Source organism: Scyliorhinus canicula, chromosome 7, assembly GCF_902713615.1.
Source record: "Scyliorhinus canicula chromosome 7, sScyCan1.1, whole genome shotgun sequence".
NCBI classification, from domain to species: Eukaryota; Metazoa; Chordata; class Chondrichthyes; order Carcharhiniformes; family Scyliorhinidae; genus Scyliorhinus; species Scyliorhinus canicula.
This window is the reverse complement of record NC_052152.1, coordinates 35,760,150-35,777,432: the sequence shown is the minus strand read 5'-3', so window position 1 is coordinate 35,777,432 and position 17,283 is coordinate 35,760,150. Positions and strand designations below refer to the sequence as shown.

The window sequence follows — 17,283 nt, the reverse complement described above, 5'->3', positions numbered from 1 at the left end:
GCTGATAATATTCAAAGAATATAGATAGCCTGTGTAGCACTTCTGCCCCGCAGTACTGTTTGTGACAATTTAACTAACTGGGAATTATGGTGCAGGCTGGTGGAAGGGAATGAAGCAGTTTCTACCTGCGAAAAATGCTGAGCCTGATGACGCTTCTGTGCGCTACAGCAGCAGTGAGATGAACCGCCTGAGAGCCCGAAATGCCAGCACAATGATCCAGACCGAACCTGCAGGTATTCGAGAGCAATAAACCTAGATACTGAACAATCAATTAATAGAGGCAGTGTCGTGAGACCGCTCTCTATGAAACAGGGTCAATAGTGTCTTGCTATGGTCACTACTGCAGAATGAATTGTTACGTACTTAAGTGGCTGCAAACTGCTTTTTCTTTCCCACAGGAACTCTTTTGCCAGGAAATTTGACAATGTTAACTCTCTCTTAATGCCAGAATGTGCTGTATTCAAGTTTTTGGAAATTATGCCCTATGCCTGTTCTGATTATTGATCCGTGTTCTCATGTGTGTTTCCTTTGACTTAAACCATCCTGTCGACATTTCTCTCTTTTCTGGGAGGTGCTACCTTGAGATCTACAAATAATTATGATGTGGCGATGCCGGCGTTGGACTGGGATGGGCACAGTAAGAATTCTTACAACACCAGGTTAAAGTCCAACAGGTTTGTTTAGAATCACTAGCTTTTGGAGTGCAGCTCCTTCATCAAGTGAGTGAAGAGGTGGGTTCCACAACTACATGTATAGACAGTCAATAATGCAAGATGATATTTTGAATGCAAGTCTTTGCAGGTAATTAAATCTTTACAGGTCCACACAGAGCAACTGGAGAGAGGGATAATCACAAGTTAAAGAAGTGTGAATTGTCTCAAGCCTGGACAACCCAATATAGACAAAGTCAATGATGCAAGATGATGCAGGAAAGGGTGTCCCGAGGCGAGACATTGCAGACGCTGCAACAACGAATGAACGTACATCACGTGACAATTGCCAGGCAGGAATATTCCCTTCCAGTCGGGGAACACTTCAGCAGTCAAGGGCATTCTGCCTCTGATCTTCGGGTAAGCGTTCTCCAAGGCAGCCTTCAGAACGCACGACAACGCAGAATCGCCGAGCAGAAACTGATAGCCAAGTTCAACATGCATGAGTACAGCCTCAACCGGAACCTTGGATTCCTATCTCATTACATTCACCTCCCCCCACCATCTGGCTTGGCCGTGCAAAATCCTACCAACTGTCCTGGCTGGAGACACTTCACACCTCTTTAACCTGTGATCATCCCTCTCTTCAGTCGCTTTGTTTGGACTTGTAAATACTTCATTACTTGCAAAGACCCGCATTCAAAGTATCATCTTGCATCATTAAGTTTGTCTATATATGTGGTTCTGGAAACCCATCTCTTCACTCACCTAATGAAGGAGCTGCACTCTGAAAGCTAGTGATTCAAAACAAATCTGTTTGACTTTAACCTGGTTTTGTAAGACTTCTTACTGTACAAATAATTAATAATCTTTATTGTCACAAGTAGGCTTACATTAACACTGCAATAAAGTTACTGTGAAAAGCCCCAAGTCGCCACATTCCGGCGCTTGTTCGGGTACACCGGGAGAATTCAGAATCTCCAAATTACCTAACAGGCATGTCTTTCGGGACTTGTGGGAGGAAACTGGAGTACTCAGAAGAAACCCACGCAGACACGGGGAACGTGCAGACTCCGCAGTGACCCAAGAGGGAATCAAACCTGGGGCCCTGGAGCTGTAAAGTAACAGTGCTAGCCACTGTGCTACCGTGCTGCCAGCATTAATCAACAGCCTGTTCATTTATCCGTACTATGTATACCACAAAAAACTCAAGAGAAACAAAAGTTTTTTAAAAAGCTTTTAAAAAAAGAATACAGCAATTTAACATTTTGATTTCCTAAATTTTTACATGTTCAGTCCGTTTTTAGCTCAATACAATAAATCTACATATCATCATCTGTCTCATTGTGCAATTAAAAAATCTGTTCATTTGATGGGTAGTCTAATAGCAAAGGTGATCAATCTTCATCTAACCCATTGTCAACTAACACCTGCATTCTACGATCATGGCCGGAATTCTCCGCCACCCGGGAACTGGCGGGGGCAGGAATCGCGCCGATCGGCGAGCCCCCTGTGGCGATTCTCCCGGCCCGCGATGGGCCGAAGTCCCGCCGCTGAGAGGCCAATCCCGCCGCCGTGGTTTCAACCACCTCTGGTGGCGGCGGGATTGGCGGCGCGAGCGGGGTCCTGGGGGGGGGGGGGGGGGGGGCGCGGGCCGATCGGACCCCGGGGGATGCCCCCACGGTGGCCTGGCCCGAGATCAGGGCCCACCGATCGGCAGGCGGGCCTGTGCCGTGGGGACACTCTTTTTCTTCCGGCGCTGCCACAGTCTCCACCATGGCGGAGGCGGAAGAGAACCCCCCTACCGCGCATGCGCCGGTGGTGATGTCAGCTGACGCACTGGTGCATGCGCGGACCGGCGAAGGCCTTTCAGCCAGCCCCGACGCCGGCCGGCAGGCGCCAAAGGCCGTTGGTGCCGGTTTTGGTGACAGTCGGCGTGGCGCCGACCACTCCGGCGCGGGCCAAGCCCCCAAAGGTGCGGATCCCCGCCCATGTGTCACTAAATGGTGATAAGAGTCTGGAGTCCTGGCTGAATTTTTCACCTGTCTAAAGAGCTACTGGGCCCTGATGAACGTCTTGATTTGTACCCACTCATTCTCTTCGGAGCAGCATGTTTCATTTTGCTGACCACACATTCAGGTGCTTCCATTTCAATAAAACAAAATGTCTGCTTGAGCTATTTTATTACTTGAAGAAGATTGAAGTTCAAACAAATATGTATTATATGTTGACTACCGACCTCGTTCAAATTTTCTAAATATAGTTTGTGGTAAAAGGTTCAGATTCTGCCCAAAATATTATATAACAAAGCTAGTTCCTCTTGCTTGATATGGTTGCATGGCTTATTCAAATAGTAGTGGTGATCTGGCCAAGGGCAGGTCCTCTGCTGATTTCTCTACACCCTGCAGCCCATGCTTTCCTCTTCAGTTGCTCAGTGAGCATTATGACGAGGGAAAAGAATAGATGAGGTGGTTTCCTGTCGCCTTCCTCATGTGCTTAAAGGAAACACAAATCCTGCTCCTGAAGGATCCTCCACCTCTGAGCAGTTGTTGTCCCTCGAGGTACTATCTCTTCCAACATCATCACCAAAAATTTGATTAATCTGCCATTGGCCATGGCTTGTAACCAGGTGTATTGGATCCGTACCTGCATCTGGGGGGGATTGACAAAAGGTCAGGGAGGACCATTCCCGCTGAGGTTTCAAATGACTCTGTTACCTGACTTATTCAAGTGTCCATTCTTTAAGCATGAGCTCACAGTAAGATATTTTTGCCCCCTTCTGGTTTTCAGAGATCTATTTTGGGGCTGGTTGCTTTGCTCCATGAATCTCTAGTTTATGCGCATTTTATAGCTGCAGAGTATTTGTCCTCCAAATTGCACACTGCACACGTGTATGGAGCTACAATTGAGATGAGGACACTGCAGGCATTGTGTCTCAGATTCAGCAGCTATTTACAGGGCACTATTGCGAGAGGGAGGAGGCATGCTTCTCTCTTGTTCTCCCAGCTTGTTTGGTAGCAACATCACAAGAAATGGTGTCATGGAGGAGACGGAGTATAATATCCATAGATCATAACTATCATACTTGGACCAAAGTGCAGAAAAGTGAAACAATGCCTCTCTATCATTCAGAGGAATAATGATATGGTGTTATGTTTACAGAATACGCCCAGCCACTTGTGGCAGGAGTAACAGGGACGCTACGACAGGGGTCCACTTTCAAACCAGAGGAAGATTCGGAAGCAGGATACAGTGACCCAGATGGGAACGGTCACTACGATGCTCTTGTGTCTGAGATTTACCATGCATACGCAGAACCTTTGCCAGTTTCAAGCCCTGAATACGCCACTCCAATCATAATGGAAATTTCTGGTCACACAACAGGAACTATGGGATCCGCAGCAGCATCCACCTTTAAATCAGTGGGAGGCACAGGGCCTTCCATGGCAGGTAGTCTAAGCACATTGTTACCCAAACCTGAGGCTGCCTCTTCTGGGCAGGTAGGCTATGATACACCCAAAGGAACGGTGGTCCCAATGCCTGCAGAGGAACTAGGTTACCAGGTACCAATCAGCGTACCACAGATACCAGCAGCATCAGATGCTGAGTGAACTTCCAAAAGGAGACAGCATACAGAAGGTATTTTGGTGGGAAGAAGAGAATGAGTTTAAACGAGCATTGCTGCAGCGGAAGAAAATGATTGTCCAAAGATAATGTGTTGGCAAGTTACCATGATGACTGCTCAGAAACTGTTGCCTGTTAATGGATGGAATATGGAGTTGTCTTGAATGTTGCCGTTCAACTGCATGTGCCTGGATTGTAGGGGTTGATTCATACTGGTGTGGCATTCCATATCGTCTGGTACCAAAGGGTTATTAGATAGTGCTCCACGTTAAAAGGTGGGAAAATTGTTGATTCTGGTCAGTCCATTCTGGTTCAGCTCAGCTCATTTTAAGCTGTTAACTACCAAAACACCATCTACCGAAATCTGAATTAAGGAAATAACCTTACAGAATTGCTTCCGATGAGCAGGTCTTAAATTGCAAGGGCAGAAGACAACACTTTAATGTCAGTGTGAGCGTGGTTATGTGGGAGAGACGTGGTAATGGCCTGGAGAGAAAATTCTGTCCCTATATACATACTGCAGTTTATCCCAACAGACTTGAGGACCAGGTTAAATAGCTGGTCATGTAAAGTTCCTCAGGGATTCTACCAGATATCTACTGTAACTCATAGAGCAACATTACAAACAGATGGCAACGGTGCTCTGGAGTTCTGTCTCTTTTCGACTGAAGTTGTATTGAGACCTGTGGAACCCCCATGTGAGGGTAATTATTTTTTTAAAAGGGAGGAAATTAAAATTAGTTTTCATATCACACTTTTTAATGGCATATTGTATTCTGTAAATTGGATCTGAACTTGCTCCTGGAACACAATAGAGCCGATTGACCATAGTTAGTTATCGATATGTTACACAATTAATGCAGACTTCTCCGTGAGGTGTGTTTCCCTTTGCAGACAGGTTTTTAAAAAATAATTTTATTCAGAAAATGTTTTCAATTATGACATGCAGAATAGCATTGCAAATTTATACAACTTTTATAAAAATATCCCTGCAACACAGCCTTGCCTAACCTGGATTAACCCAGTACCCACCCCCGTCTATTTGCTGATGACAACCAGCTCCTTAAAAAAAGATTATGAACGGCATCCACCTCGAGTAGAACCCCTCCAATTCCCTAATGGCGTACTTAATTTTTCCCAAATGCAGGAATTACGACAAATCCCCCAGCCATGCCAACCTTAGACGGCACCCTCCATTCAAGCAAGACTCGTCTCCGGACTATTGACAGACGAAGTCCAAGACTTCAGCCTTCCTCTCCTCCTGCAGCGCTGGCATTCCCTACACTCCAAAGGTCGCCAATATTGGGCACGGCTCCACTCCCAAAATCTCCGACATTGTTTCAAAGAAGGAAACCCAGAACTTAACCAGCTTAGGACAAGACCGAAACCTGTGCAAGTGGTTCACCGCTCCCCTCGAACAATGCTCACACCTATCCTCTACACCAGGGAAGTACCTACTCATACATGCCCTGGTCAAGTGTGCCCTATGCATCACTTTCAAATGTATTAAACTTAACTTTGCACACAAAGGAGGTGTAGTTAACCCTATGCAGAGCCTCGCTCCAACCGCCAGCCCCTCCCCCCACCTCCATAAAACCAAACCTAACTCTTCCCATTTCTCCTTTACTTCCTCCAGCGCCACCATCTGCCCATATATATTTGAAATCTTCCCTTCCCCTATCTCATCAAGAGACAACACCTTGTCTATAAGTGAAGGTGCCGGCAACCCAGGAAACGAAGAGTGCTCCTTCCAAACCAACAATCGCACCTGCAAAAACCTAAACTCATTCCCTCTCGGGAGTTGAAACTTTTCCACTACCTCCTCCAGCTCAGCAAATCTACCCTCCATGAACAAATCCCTTAACCTCTCAACCCCTTCCTTCTTCCAGATCTTGTACATCGAGTCCACCCCAGCCGGTATGAACCCAGGGTTCCCACAGATCAGCGTCAGTAGCGACATAGGCCCTAATTTAAAGTGCTGTCTGAATTGATTCCATATTCTCAGAGAGGATATTACCACTCCACTGGGAGAGAACCTAGCTGAAAAAAACAAAAGAGGAGCAGTAACAAGTGCCCTCAAACTTGAACCTATACAAGACACCTCCTCCATCCACCCCATACTGACCAGGATCCTTAAACCACCCTTGTACTTTCTCAACGTTTGCCCCCTAGTAATAATACAACAAATTAAGTTGTACTGCCTGGGCCCTTGTAAGAAAGCCCTTCGAGAGGGGGTCTTGTCCGCCCAAACAAAAGTCGAATTAAATCCTTAATCCTTGACCCTACTTTTAAAAAAAAAACTGAGGAAGAAAGACTGGGAGACATTGAACCACAAACAAGAACCTCGGGGATTGTTCATCTTAACCAACTCCACCCTTTCTTCCAAAGACAATTGGAGGGCATCCCACCCCTTCAACCCCTCTACCAGACTGGCCTGGTTCAACTTAGACAACGTGGCCCAATCATGAGCTACCTGTATTTCCTGATACCTAAAACTAGACCTAGTCGACCAAAATGGTAGCCTCTCCAGATCAGCGCTCATCCCCAAGAAAGTTCACAAGAAAAACGTTGCTCTTGCCCACATTCAATCTATATCCCGAAAAGGAACCAAACTACTTAAGTACCTCCATTATGCTCCCCACATTAGAGACAGGATCCGTGACATATAACAACAAAACGTTTGCATACAGGGATACCCTATGCTCTCTACTTCCCCTCTCTATACCCTTACACTCAGCCTTCGACCTAAGTGCGATGGCCTCAATCATCAAAGCAAACGGTAACTGAAAGTACTCCAAACTCAGTCCATTGGTACAGACACTCACAGTGGGTGCCCTACACAAAATCCACAAAATGAATTTAGGTCCAGTACCTTAATCTTCATCGTCAGCAATCTATCCCTCCTAACTGCTAGCAGAGTGACCCCCATCTGGGCGAAAATCAAGGTTATACACCAGTGAATCAGCAAACAGCCCCCTACCCAGACCCAACTGTAATAACTAATGAACCAGGAAGGGAAAACTCATACCCAACCCCCCCCCCACCATGCACAATAATACACATAATACCAATAATACAGAACAAATACAGAAAAATCGCAGAAATATTAAAAACAAAAGCGAACACTAAGGTGTAGCCAACAACTTCATTCACTCTCCCCCAGGCAGTGCTTCTTTATGAAGTAATTCACTTCCTCCGGGTGCGTTAAAATGTTGGTCCCTGCCCCTGAATGCGATCCAATGGCAAGACAGGCACAACACCCCAAACTGTACTTTACTGTTATACAGAGCCGCCTTGGCCTTATTAAATCCAGCACATCTCTTTGCCAGTTCTGCCCAACGTCCTAATAGATTTAGATTCTGACAGGCGGGCCCTCCCATCCACATTCTCGAGTGTCCTTCGCCAACCTCAATGTTGTTTCTGTATCCAAGTCTAATTTTGATCGCCCCAGATCTGGGCTTCTGTCGCAATGACCAGTGGGCCCGGTCTACTTCAGGGGGGTTCACGAAGACCCCCTCCCCCCACCAGCTTCCCAAACATCTTCATCACATAATCCGTGACACTTGCACCTTCTATGCCCTCCGGCAGCCCAACGATCCTCAAAGGTTGGCGTCCAGAGAGATTCTCCAGGTCATCGGCCATGGCCTTCAATATCTTCTGCCCCTCCACCATCATCGCCACTTCTGCTTCCAAGAGGGCAATCTAGTCACTATGGTCAGCAACCATCTCCTCTACCTTCTGAGTTATCGAGCCCCATGCCTCCAGCCGTCATTCCACCCTGACCAAGGTTACACTGGCATCTCAATTGCTTTAACCAGGTCATCAGAGACCGTTTGTCTCTCTTTCTTAGGCTTCTCCATTGTGAATTCCACCAGCCTCTTAGTTGTCCATTGAGAGGGCAACGACGGCACAGGGACCTCCACCATTTTCCCCCCTTCTGCGACACGAGGGCCTTCCAAGTCAGACCAGGACCCCTTATTCAACTTGTTCCTCGTATTATTATTATTATTTTTTTAATTTAGAGTATCCAATTCATTTTTTCTAATTAAGGGGCAATTTAGCATGGCCAATCCACGTACCCTGCACATCTTTGAGTTGCGGGGGCGAAACCCACGCAAACACGGGGAGAATGTGCAAACTCGACACGGGAGCCGGGACCGAACCTCGGACCTCAGTGCAGTGAGGCAGCAGTGCTAACCACTGTGCCACCGTGCTCATATGTTCCTCATATTATAACCACCAGACATCACAGGCCAGAGGAAGAACCAAAACTCTCTAACAACACCGCTTTTCTTACTAAACAGCACCCGTTGAACGGGCAAAAAGAGCCAATAAATGATTCCCAAGCAGGAGCCATGTGTGCAACCGTTCACCTCATGGCCACCACCGGAAGTCTAGGGTTTTTTTAACGCAGTCTGAGCAGCGTAGCTGTCTAGAGAGTTTGAGTTGTTTTCCAATACCCTCACTTTCTGGATGAAATGGTTGCCATAGTGGCAATTTTTACCATTGGGCTGATGGAGCTACAACCTTTGACCCGTATTTTGATGCTTTTTAATCCATTGGAAGCAAGATCTTATTGCTAATTTGATTGTCACTCCCAAGCCTTGAGAGAGAAAGAGAAATGGATGACACTAACACTAAGGCCAGGAAGTTCCTATGGCAAGCATTTTGTGCTGCGATAAATGCTTACATAATTAATGGGCGGGATTGTGCGGCGCGCCCCTGTGATTCTCCGTCTCGCCAGCCGGCCAATGTGGTTTCCTATTGTGGGCAGCCCCACGCCGTCGGTAAATCCCCATGCTGCTGATGAAACGGAGAATCCCGACAGCGGAGAATCCACCCCAATAGGTTTTATGCAAGACAAAATAATAAAGGTCACAGCGTGATGATTTGGGGTGACTGCTTCTTACGCAGCAAATGCTACATACATTTACCGCTACAGGGTCTCCCCCAGCCACCCCACCACTCTGTCACACATTGCTGAGAGTCTAGCATATCCTGGGCTCAACGCCCAAGTACTGACCAGTATTTTCCACGATCTTTAGGCTGAAGAAAGGGTAGGTGATTTTTCAGAGATCCAGCTCCTGGCACAGCTCTTGGCTGAACAGGAGCACAGATCAGAGGCCAGTGTGTCCAATCTTCCAAGTTGTACTACTGTCAAGTCAGACTACATTTCGAGAGGAGAGCTGCTTAAAAAGAAAGCTTTAGTTTTCCTTTTAAGCTATTATTTATCTTTTTCTGTCCATCTCAGCCCCTCTCTCTCTCCCCCTGCCCCATTGCTCCCGTTGATAAATGTCCTTCATAATGACGCTGAATGGGCATTTGAACATATTAGATTGATAGAAATTAGAACTAATGAGAGACACAGTCAGATCCAAAAAGATGCTGAGCTGACCTGTAAATTTATTCATATTAAATTTGAATGTTCGTCTAAGCACAGTGGGAAGGAAACCTGAAAGAATCAAGTTTATTTTGCACTCCTGCCATTTGAAATTTCTATTTTGTTAGAAAAATGAATGTAATAAATTTCCATTTAGTATTTCTGTCCCTTTATTCTTTGAGAAAAGCACTCCTGTGTCAGATTACACCATAAATATGGACGCCCAGAATTGCATTTGCCATTAAAACCCCCCATGGTATGAGTCATTCTCTACAAGAATGTACTTTTTTTTGTTGTCTTACCTCGGCATGTACTGTAGACCGTTTATTGTTTGTATATTTTGGTAGATTTTAGAATGTGTGCATAGAATGGAAGAGATTTTCTTTTGATGATCTGTTGATATATGATTGAAATATTTGTACGTAGGTTACCAGGTGAAAGTAACTGGTTGGTAGAAAGTTAATGAAGCCCTCGAGTCTCCGTGGTATTGTTTACCTGGTTGAATCCAGACTTGCTCTCATCTCATTCCGGTTCTAATAGCTCATATTCCAGCAAACCCAAAGCGGCCAGTTCATTTCCCACTGCTAAACTGGCGTGTTGGGTTGGTTTGTTACACATTTTATTGCATAGTGTTGAGGCTATTCATTTTGAAACAACAGTCCAGGATTGTTCTGAATGTTCTCAATATCTGAATTTCATTGAAACTTGACCGTTACTTTTTAAGATTTGATCAAAATTAATCTCTGTTCACCATATATAGTCATTAGCTGTGAGACAAGATAGGTTATAAATATTGAGTGAGGTTCAGGCCCACCTAACGAGTACAACAATTCCAGTTCTGGTGAAAGGCCATCTGCTTCTCACTGCACAGAATCTACCTGACCAGCTGAATGTTTCCAGCATTTTCTGTTTTTTGTGCCACTTAAATGCAAAATTGATGCTAAGAAACTTCAGGAGACAGCTACTTGCTGTCAGTGAGGTGCACTATTTGTTCCTCCCTCATTTCGTCCTCCGCTTATCCCACTGTAGCTGTGGGAGGGCTTGAAGATTATTCTCAGTCCCTTGTGACCAGAATGTGAAAGATTTCCTCAGGTTGCTGAAGGTGATGGCAGATCATTATTATTTTAGTTTTTTGGTGGTGAAAATGTTTATTTTGGCCCAAAATGATCTTGTCACGTCATTTCCTGATGAGCAGGAAGTTCTACTCTAAACAATTATCTTGCTTTCTTTATTTGACTTTTTTGCAGTTGATCTTAAGATTGTAGCTTCATGCAAAGATTGAAAATTGTTTTTTTGTTTTTTTTTGCTGATGTGAGCATCACCTTTGAGAAAGACAAGCTAATGGCAAGGGGCGGGATTCTCTGTCCCCCCCCGCACCTGTTTTCCGGTGCGGCGCACCCCAGCAGCAGCGGGATCCTCCGTCCCAGTAGCCGGCCAATAGAGTTTCCCATTGTGGGCAACCCCACGCCATTGGGAAATCAGCAGGCGTGATTGCGCTGCCTTAAAAATGCACGATCCCGCAGACGGAAAATCCAGCCCAAGGCTTCAGAAATGGCACCTTTTTCTTACACCATCAGCTCTATTGATAAAAGGATGCACTCATCATACAGATTCATACTGTTTGTGCCGTGAGGTGGTAAATGGGTCTCTTAGCATACTAAATTAAAATTTTACAAGTGAGAAAAATGAAAGCAAATATGTACGGAACAGGTTTCTCTAATTTTCCACAATTGGGGAAACCGGAGCACCAGGAGGAAACCAAAACCGACACCGGGAGAATGTGTAAACTCCACAGTCACCCAAGGCCGGAATTGAACTCGGGTCCCTGGGGCTGTGAGGCAGCAATGCTAGCCACCGTGCCACCCATGTACTGTGCCATGCGTGTGGGGAGTTCAGTTTTGTGGCAGAAAGGAGGTGAAGGGAAATTAGAATAAATTCAAAATTGAGGGGTTTTGAGAAGGTACATTTGGAGAAACTATGACCACCAGCAACCAGGTCGAAAACCAGCAGACACCGATTTGACAAAACTATCAAGGGGGAGGAGGAGAGGATTTATTTTTACTCAGCAATTTTATGATGATCTGGAACACACTGCCTACAAGAGAGGTGGGAGCAATTGTAATCATAACTTAAAGGAAATTGGATATGTACTTGAAAAAGAAATACTTGAAGGACTACGGGGAAAGGGTGGGACTCGGTGGTTATTTGAGAGAGCTGGCACAGGCAGAATGAGCCAAGTGGAATCCTTCTGTGCTGTGTTCTCTATGTCTACTTAGGCTTTCCCTTGTATGAGTCATTTGGGGTCTAGAATGCTGGACAGGAATGATAAAGTTACAACTTTATGCCCATCAAAAATGATTTTCCAGCTATCCTGTGGATATTCAAAATCACAAGCAATATATTATTCCAGAGTTTCCAGCATGTCTTTGCAAAGAAAACCATGCTGTACTCGCTCAACAAATGCACTAACATTTTCATATCTTGCTAAGTATTTGCCTTAATCTAACTTGATGCTAATGTTTAGACCAACCTAGGGGGAGTCGATCAACGACTAGAGCAAGAATAGTAGCTGAAGATGGGGCACTACACTGATTCAGTAGCTGCTAGATTGGTTCGATATTCTGAAACAGTATCAAATTGGGTGAATGCCCTTTTTAACCCAAATGTCTCATGTCAAATTAAGGAGATGAAGTGGAATAAGCAGAAAGTGGATCTAAGTAAGTAAAAAGATGTGATTCTCTTCTCTGACCCTTCATTTCAGTCACATTCACATGAAGATTTTTTTTTCTCTTTAGTATTTGTTCCCCTTCAGGGAGAATGAATGCAGCTGTAAGCTTTGTGTAAACAGGCTCTGCAATCCCACCAGCTAGAACATATGTTTCAATCTTCATAAATTGGCATTTGAAGGATATATATACCATAGATATTCTAAATTAATGCAATTTTCCCTGCACAATACAATATTGAAAAAGAAACTGGTTTAAAGTGAGAATCATTGGAGGTTGGCGTTGATGCCACTGTCAATTCGCAGTCCCATCCAGGTGTGGTCGTGGTTTCAATTCAGAAGTCTCCTCAATAGCAATGAAAGTGTGTTGGGGCTTTTAATATCTGGATAATGCTTCCACATCGAGGCATAGAAGTAAATGGGGAATATTTAATTTTCTTTGAAATACACCCCATTTGCATTCTTTATATTTCCAGACAGCCTACTTAAGGGGGGGGGGGGGGGGGGGGGGGGGGGGGGGGGGGGGGCGAAACCAGACAACCCAATCCAAAACCAGGCATGGCAACCATAATTGAGACAGCTGATTGGTCTGATCTGGTCTCGAATTACCCATTCAAGGACAGAGTCCTAGTTTGGGAACAATGTGAAAAGGAGTACATCTGAAAGAACACTGGTGGCTCACAACTCGCTGGGTAAACTCCCCCAATGGGACTGAGGGTGTAGTAAAGAAGAATGACATGAGTGCAGCCTATGTCTGTTACAAGGTACGTTTTTCTAGAGAATTTGAAATATCACAGAAGGTTATAACTACTGTTACTACAAGACAAGTTTCTTTGTTCTACAATATTTTATGAATCTTGCTGTATGGAGTGAAAGGTCTCAAAATGATTTATTTCTGTGAAATAATAGTGTGAAATAGTATTTGCTCCACAATATTACACTGCAAAGTGCAAAAGTGCATTCTTTCATTAGCGTGATTTCCAGCACAACATGATTTTGTTTTTTTAAATGGTACTCTTTGAAACTGTTTGTAGGAGAATGGGTGTGTGTTAACGAACAGTTATTTCACAAAAATAACTCCTCTTCCCTTCCTTTGTCACGGAATTTAATCTTCCTGCAGTATTTGAAGACAACAATGTAACTCACTCGTCACAATCTGCGTGCACCATATTGTGCAGGATCTTCCGTCACCCCCCCCCCCCCCCCCCCCCCCCCCCCCTCCCCGAGCATGTTTTGCAGAGATAACCCCATTGGCGAGACCGTCTGGTTGTGCTGCAATCAACGGATTTTCTATTGGTCGCACCCTCAGCCGCTGGGGAACCTGGGGTGAGGGTTGGTAGGCATTGGCTGGGCCGGAAGATCCTGTCGGTGGGAAGGGCCAGAATATTTTGGCCGTTGTGTTTTATTTATTGTTATTTAAAGGCCAGCTTTATGTGTGGGCTTGTAGTTTAATCATTTAAAGAGTTACAACAATTTTTAAAATGGTTGCGATTAAATGAATGAAACTGGGAATTTGGCTCCGGAAACAACATTAACCCTGAGCCTCTGCATAAAAAGAGGTCCTTTGCAAGGAAAAAAAAGAGGTCCTACCAGTGCATGGGATCAATGGCTATAAACCAGCAATTGATACGAGTGAGCGAATCATGGAACCCATGCACAGTCAGTCACCTGTCATCCTGTGTCAGGACCATTTTGCAAGATGTACCTTGAGTTATTTTTGTGAGAATCGCTGTTTATGTTGAAACTGTGAAAGTTGCTTCCTGAAAGAAGATTGGGTGGGTTTCACAGTTTCAGCCCTGTCATCAGATCAGTGAGTTTAGTAAATACAGTCTTTCTTAATTTACTTCAACAATACAAAATTTGCATCAAGTTTTCTACATTCATTTTGTATTTATGTCAGCAAAACTGCTTTATTTGAATTTATTGCCGACAGTTCTACACAACGTAGAAGCCACTAAATTTGCTCATTTTTATTTGTAGTACTTTTTAAAAATAATTTTAGTGCGAGTACTGTACTGTCACAGTTAAAAGAACTGTCGATTCGAGTGAAGTTCTGTCTATAATAAAATTACACTGAAACAGCGATTGCTTTTTGATGATGGTCTTTCTTCATTTGTTTCCCCACCAATCAGATGGCAAAAATCAAATAAATACAGAATGTGCTGGAAAAACTCAGCAGGCCTGTCGGCATCTGCAGCGAGAGAAACAGAGTTAACGTTCAAGTCCAACATGAGTCTGGTTCGGAATTCCTGATTCCAGAGAGGAGTCATATCGGACTTAACATTAACTCTGTTTTTCTGTCCACAGGAGCCACCAGACCTGCTGAGTCGCTCCCAGTACTTTTATGTTTTTTATTTCAGATTTCTAATATCTGCAGTATTTTGCATTTATTTTTGCAAATGTCAAACACCTGTTTGCCTGCTAATCTTAAAATAGGAACACACAAGTTTCCGAGAGATCAATTGCTAAAGACGTTGCGGTATAGAATGAGAACAGATCAGGTAAGAGGTGAGGACAATCCCAGGTCTGAGATGAGTTAACACACCTTCATGGTAGCCACAGAGGTACTGCAGGTGAGCTCAGAACCCCTGGGCTAAGGAGGATGTTTAGGGTTCCTATCTGTTCCCTTCACACCTGTAAACAATGACCATAGTGGTTTTGCTGACAGTTGATAGACTATTGATCTCCAAGTTCCAGGTAGTTGTTAGGAATATCAGGTTTTGTAAACACTTATATTTAACTCTGAAGATAGAATGGAGTTGGGCCAGGGGAGGCGTTCTAGTTGATGGCTAATTTTCTAATTTCTGCCTGAGTACAAGGTCCATGTGATTAGCATTGTCATGGCTTTGAGAGAGGAAAAATCCATAGGAAGCCATTGTAGGATCGAGTCACCGGTTTTAATAAATCGCTGAACTTCACAGAGTCAGTTAACAAGATGCCAAGAGAGAGAGCACGGAGAGATGGTGGCAGCAAGGTTCTATTGTTCACTCCAAATGCGAGTGGGAGTTCGCACTGGGATTGAAAAGACCATGAATTTCATATAATTTACAGTGCAGAAGGAAGCCATTCGGCTCATCGAGTCTGCAGCAGCGTTTGAAGAGTACCCCATTTAAGCGTACGCTTCCAACCTATCCCCTTAACCCAGTAACCCCACCGAACCTTTTGGACACTAAGGGCAATTTAGCATGGCCAATACGCCTAACCTTGCACATCTTTGGACTGTGGGAGAAAACCGGAGCACTCGGAGGAAGCTCACGCAGACGGGGGGGGGGGGAGAACGTGCAGACTCCGCACAGACAGTGACCCAAGCCGGGATTCGAACCTGGAGCTGTGAAGCAACTGTGCTACCGTGCTGCCCTAAATAAATTCCATTTGCCTTCCTAACTGCCACCTGAACCTGCATGTTATCCTTAAGAGAGTCCTGAACTAGGTCCCTTTGCATTTCAGACATCTGAAGCATTTCCCCATTTAGAAAATAGTCCATATACACAAATACCAGAAATCCCCTTTTTAGAAGTTCAGCCTAATTCCCTTAAATGCTCGGTGCATGGTGATCACTGTTGCCGAGCGTGCAAGGGATACATGTGACAGTAAAATAACTTGGCTACACTGAAATCACTGACAAACAGATTCTGTAATACAAGTTCAGTATAGGGGGAACTCCCTCAAAACCTCCATCCTCAATGAAGTAAAAATAAATTAATTCTTACAAAGTTGTGAGAGTTTAAATGAAGCTGGAAGGAACATCTATTTTTGGCTAGAGGGAGAGACCTCCAGGGTAACTAACTCCATGAAATTTAGTCTAGGGATCAGAGGTTATCCTGTTAGAAAAGGAAAAATGAGTTAAGAATCATTATGTTATGGACTGGGTCTGGAGAATGCAGTGTTCATTTAAGGGACAAGTATATCCAAAGAGGGATATTTTCATTGGTGTTAAATGTTAAATGGAGGATTTTTACAGTAGTTTAGAGTATAAATTGCCATCCAAAAGAGTGTTTAGTCAATGAAGCCTTTAGTGCGTGATGCAGTAAAACTTAACACATAATAATAATCGCTTATTGTCACGAGTAGGCTTCAATGAAGTTACTGTGAAAAGCCCCTAGTCGCCACATTCCGGCGCCTGTTCGGGGAAGCCGGTACTTGTGTGATTCGTTCAGCCATTCACCAGAAGTTTGAAATTCTTTTTCTTCTGGGGGATCATAACATAGTTAACTGGCAGTAAAGCACTTTGGAACACCATGTGGCCATAAAGGGCAGTACATAGATTCAGGTCATCCTTTCACGGGAAGATTAAGCCAATATTGTGTAGAAGTGAAGGGCAGCACGGTGGCCTAGTGGTTAGCACAACCGCCTCACGGCGCTGAGGTCCCAGGTTCGATCCTGGCTCTGGGTCACTGTCCATGTGGAGTTTGCACATTCTCCCCGTGTCTGCGTGGGTTTCGCCCCCACAACCCAAAAATGTGCAGAGTAGGTGGATTGGCTACGCTAAAGTGCCCCTTAATTAGAAAAAAGAATTGGGTAATCTAAATTTTAAAAAAAAAATTGTGTAGAAGTGTAGGCTAAGAGACACTTATTGACCCAACTCCACAAATTGACACCCACAGCATAAGAGTACAGAGGGTCTTGAAGTGAGGGAGTCAATGCAAACATCAGGCTGGATTAAATAAAACCAAAATATTGCAGATGTTGGCGATCCAAAATAAAAAAACAAAGTGCTGGAAAAACTCAGCATCTTTGGAGTTAACCTTTCGAGCCATATTTGACTCTTCTTTGGAATCTTTATATCAGACTGGATTTAATACACTCCTGCCAGTGGATTTGAAGATCGGGAGGGCATGGTAATTGCAGCAGGCGGCCTACCTACTCTAACCCTGCTGTAATGTTCCCAGCAGTGGGCTGATGTT

At 44.5% G+C, this 17,283-nt stretch overlaps 1 protein-coding gene across 1 annotated transcript in view; it reads left to right on the top strand.

The window, feature by feature from the left end:
- dcbld2 (discoidin, CUB and LCCL domain containing 2) overlaps window positions 1-12,890 on the top strand; it is a 123,113-nt gene extending 110,223 nt beyond the window's left edge. The window contains exons 14-15 of the mRNA XM_038801758.1: window positions 96-233; window positions 3,813-12,890. Coding sequence (XP_038657686.1) covers window positions 96-233; window positions 3,813-4,261 — 587 coding nt within the window. The 3' untranslated portion in view covers window positions 4,262-12,890. The remainder of the gene's footprint in view (window positions 1-95; window positions 234-3,812) is intronic.
- The last annotated feature ends 4,393 nt before the right edge of the window (window positions 12,891-17,283 follow it).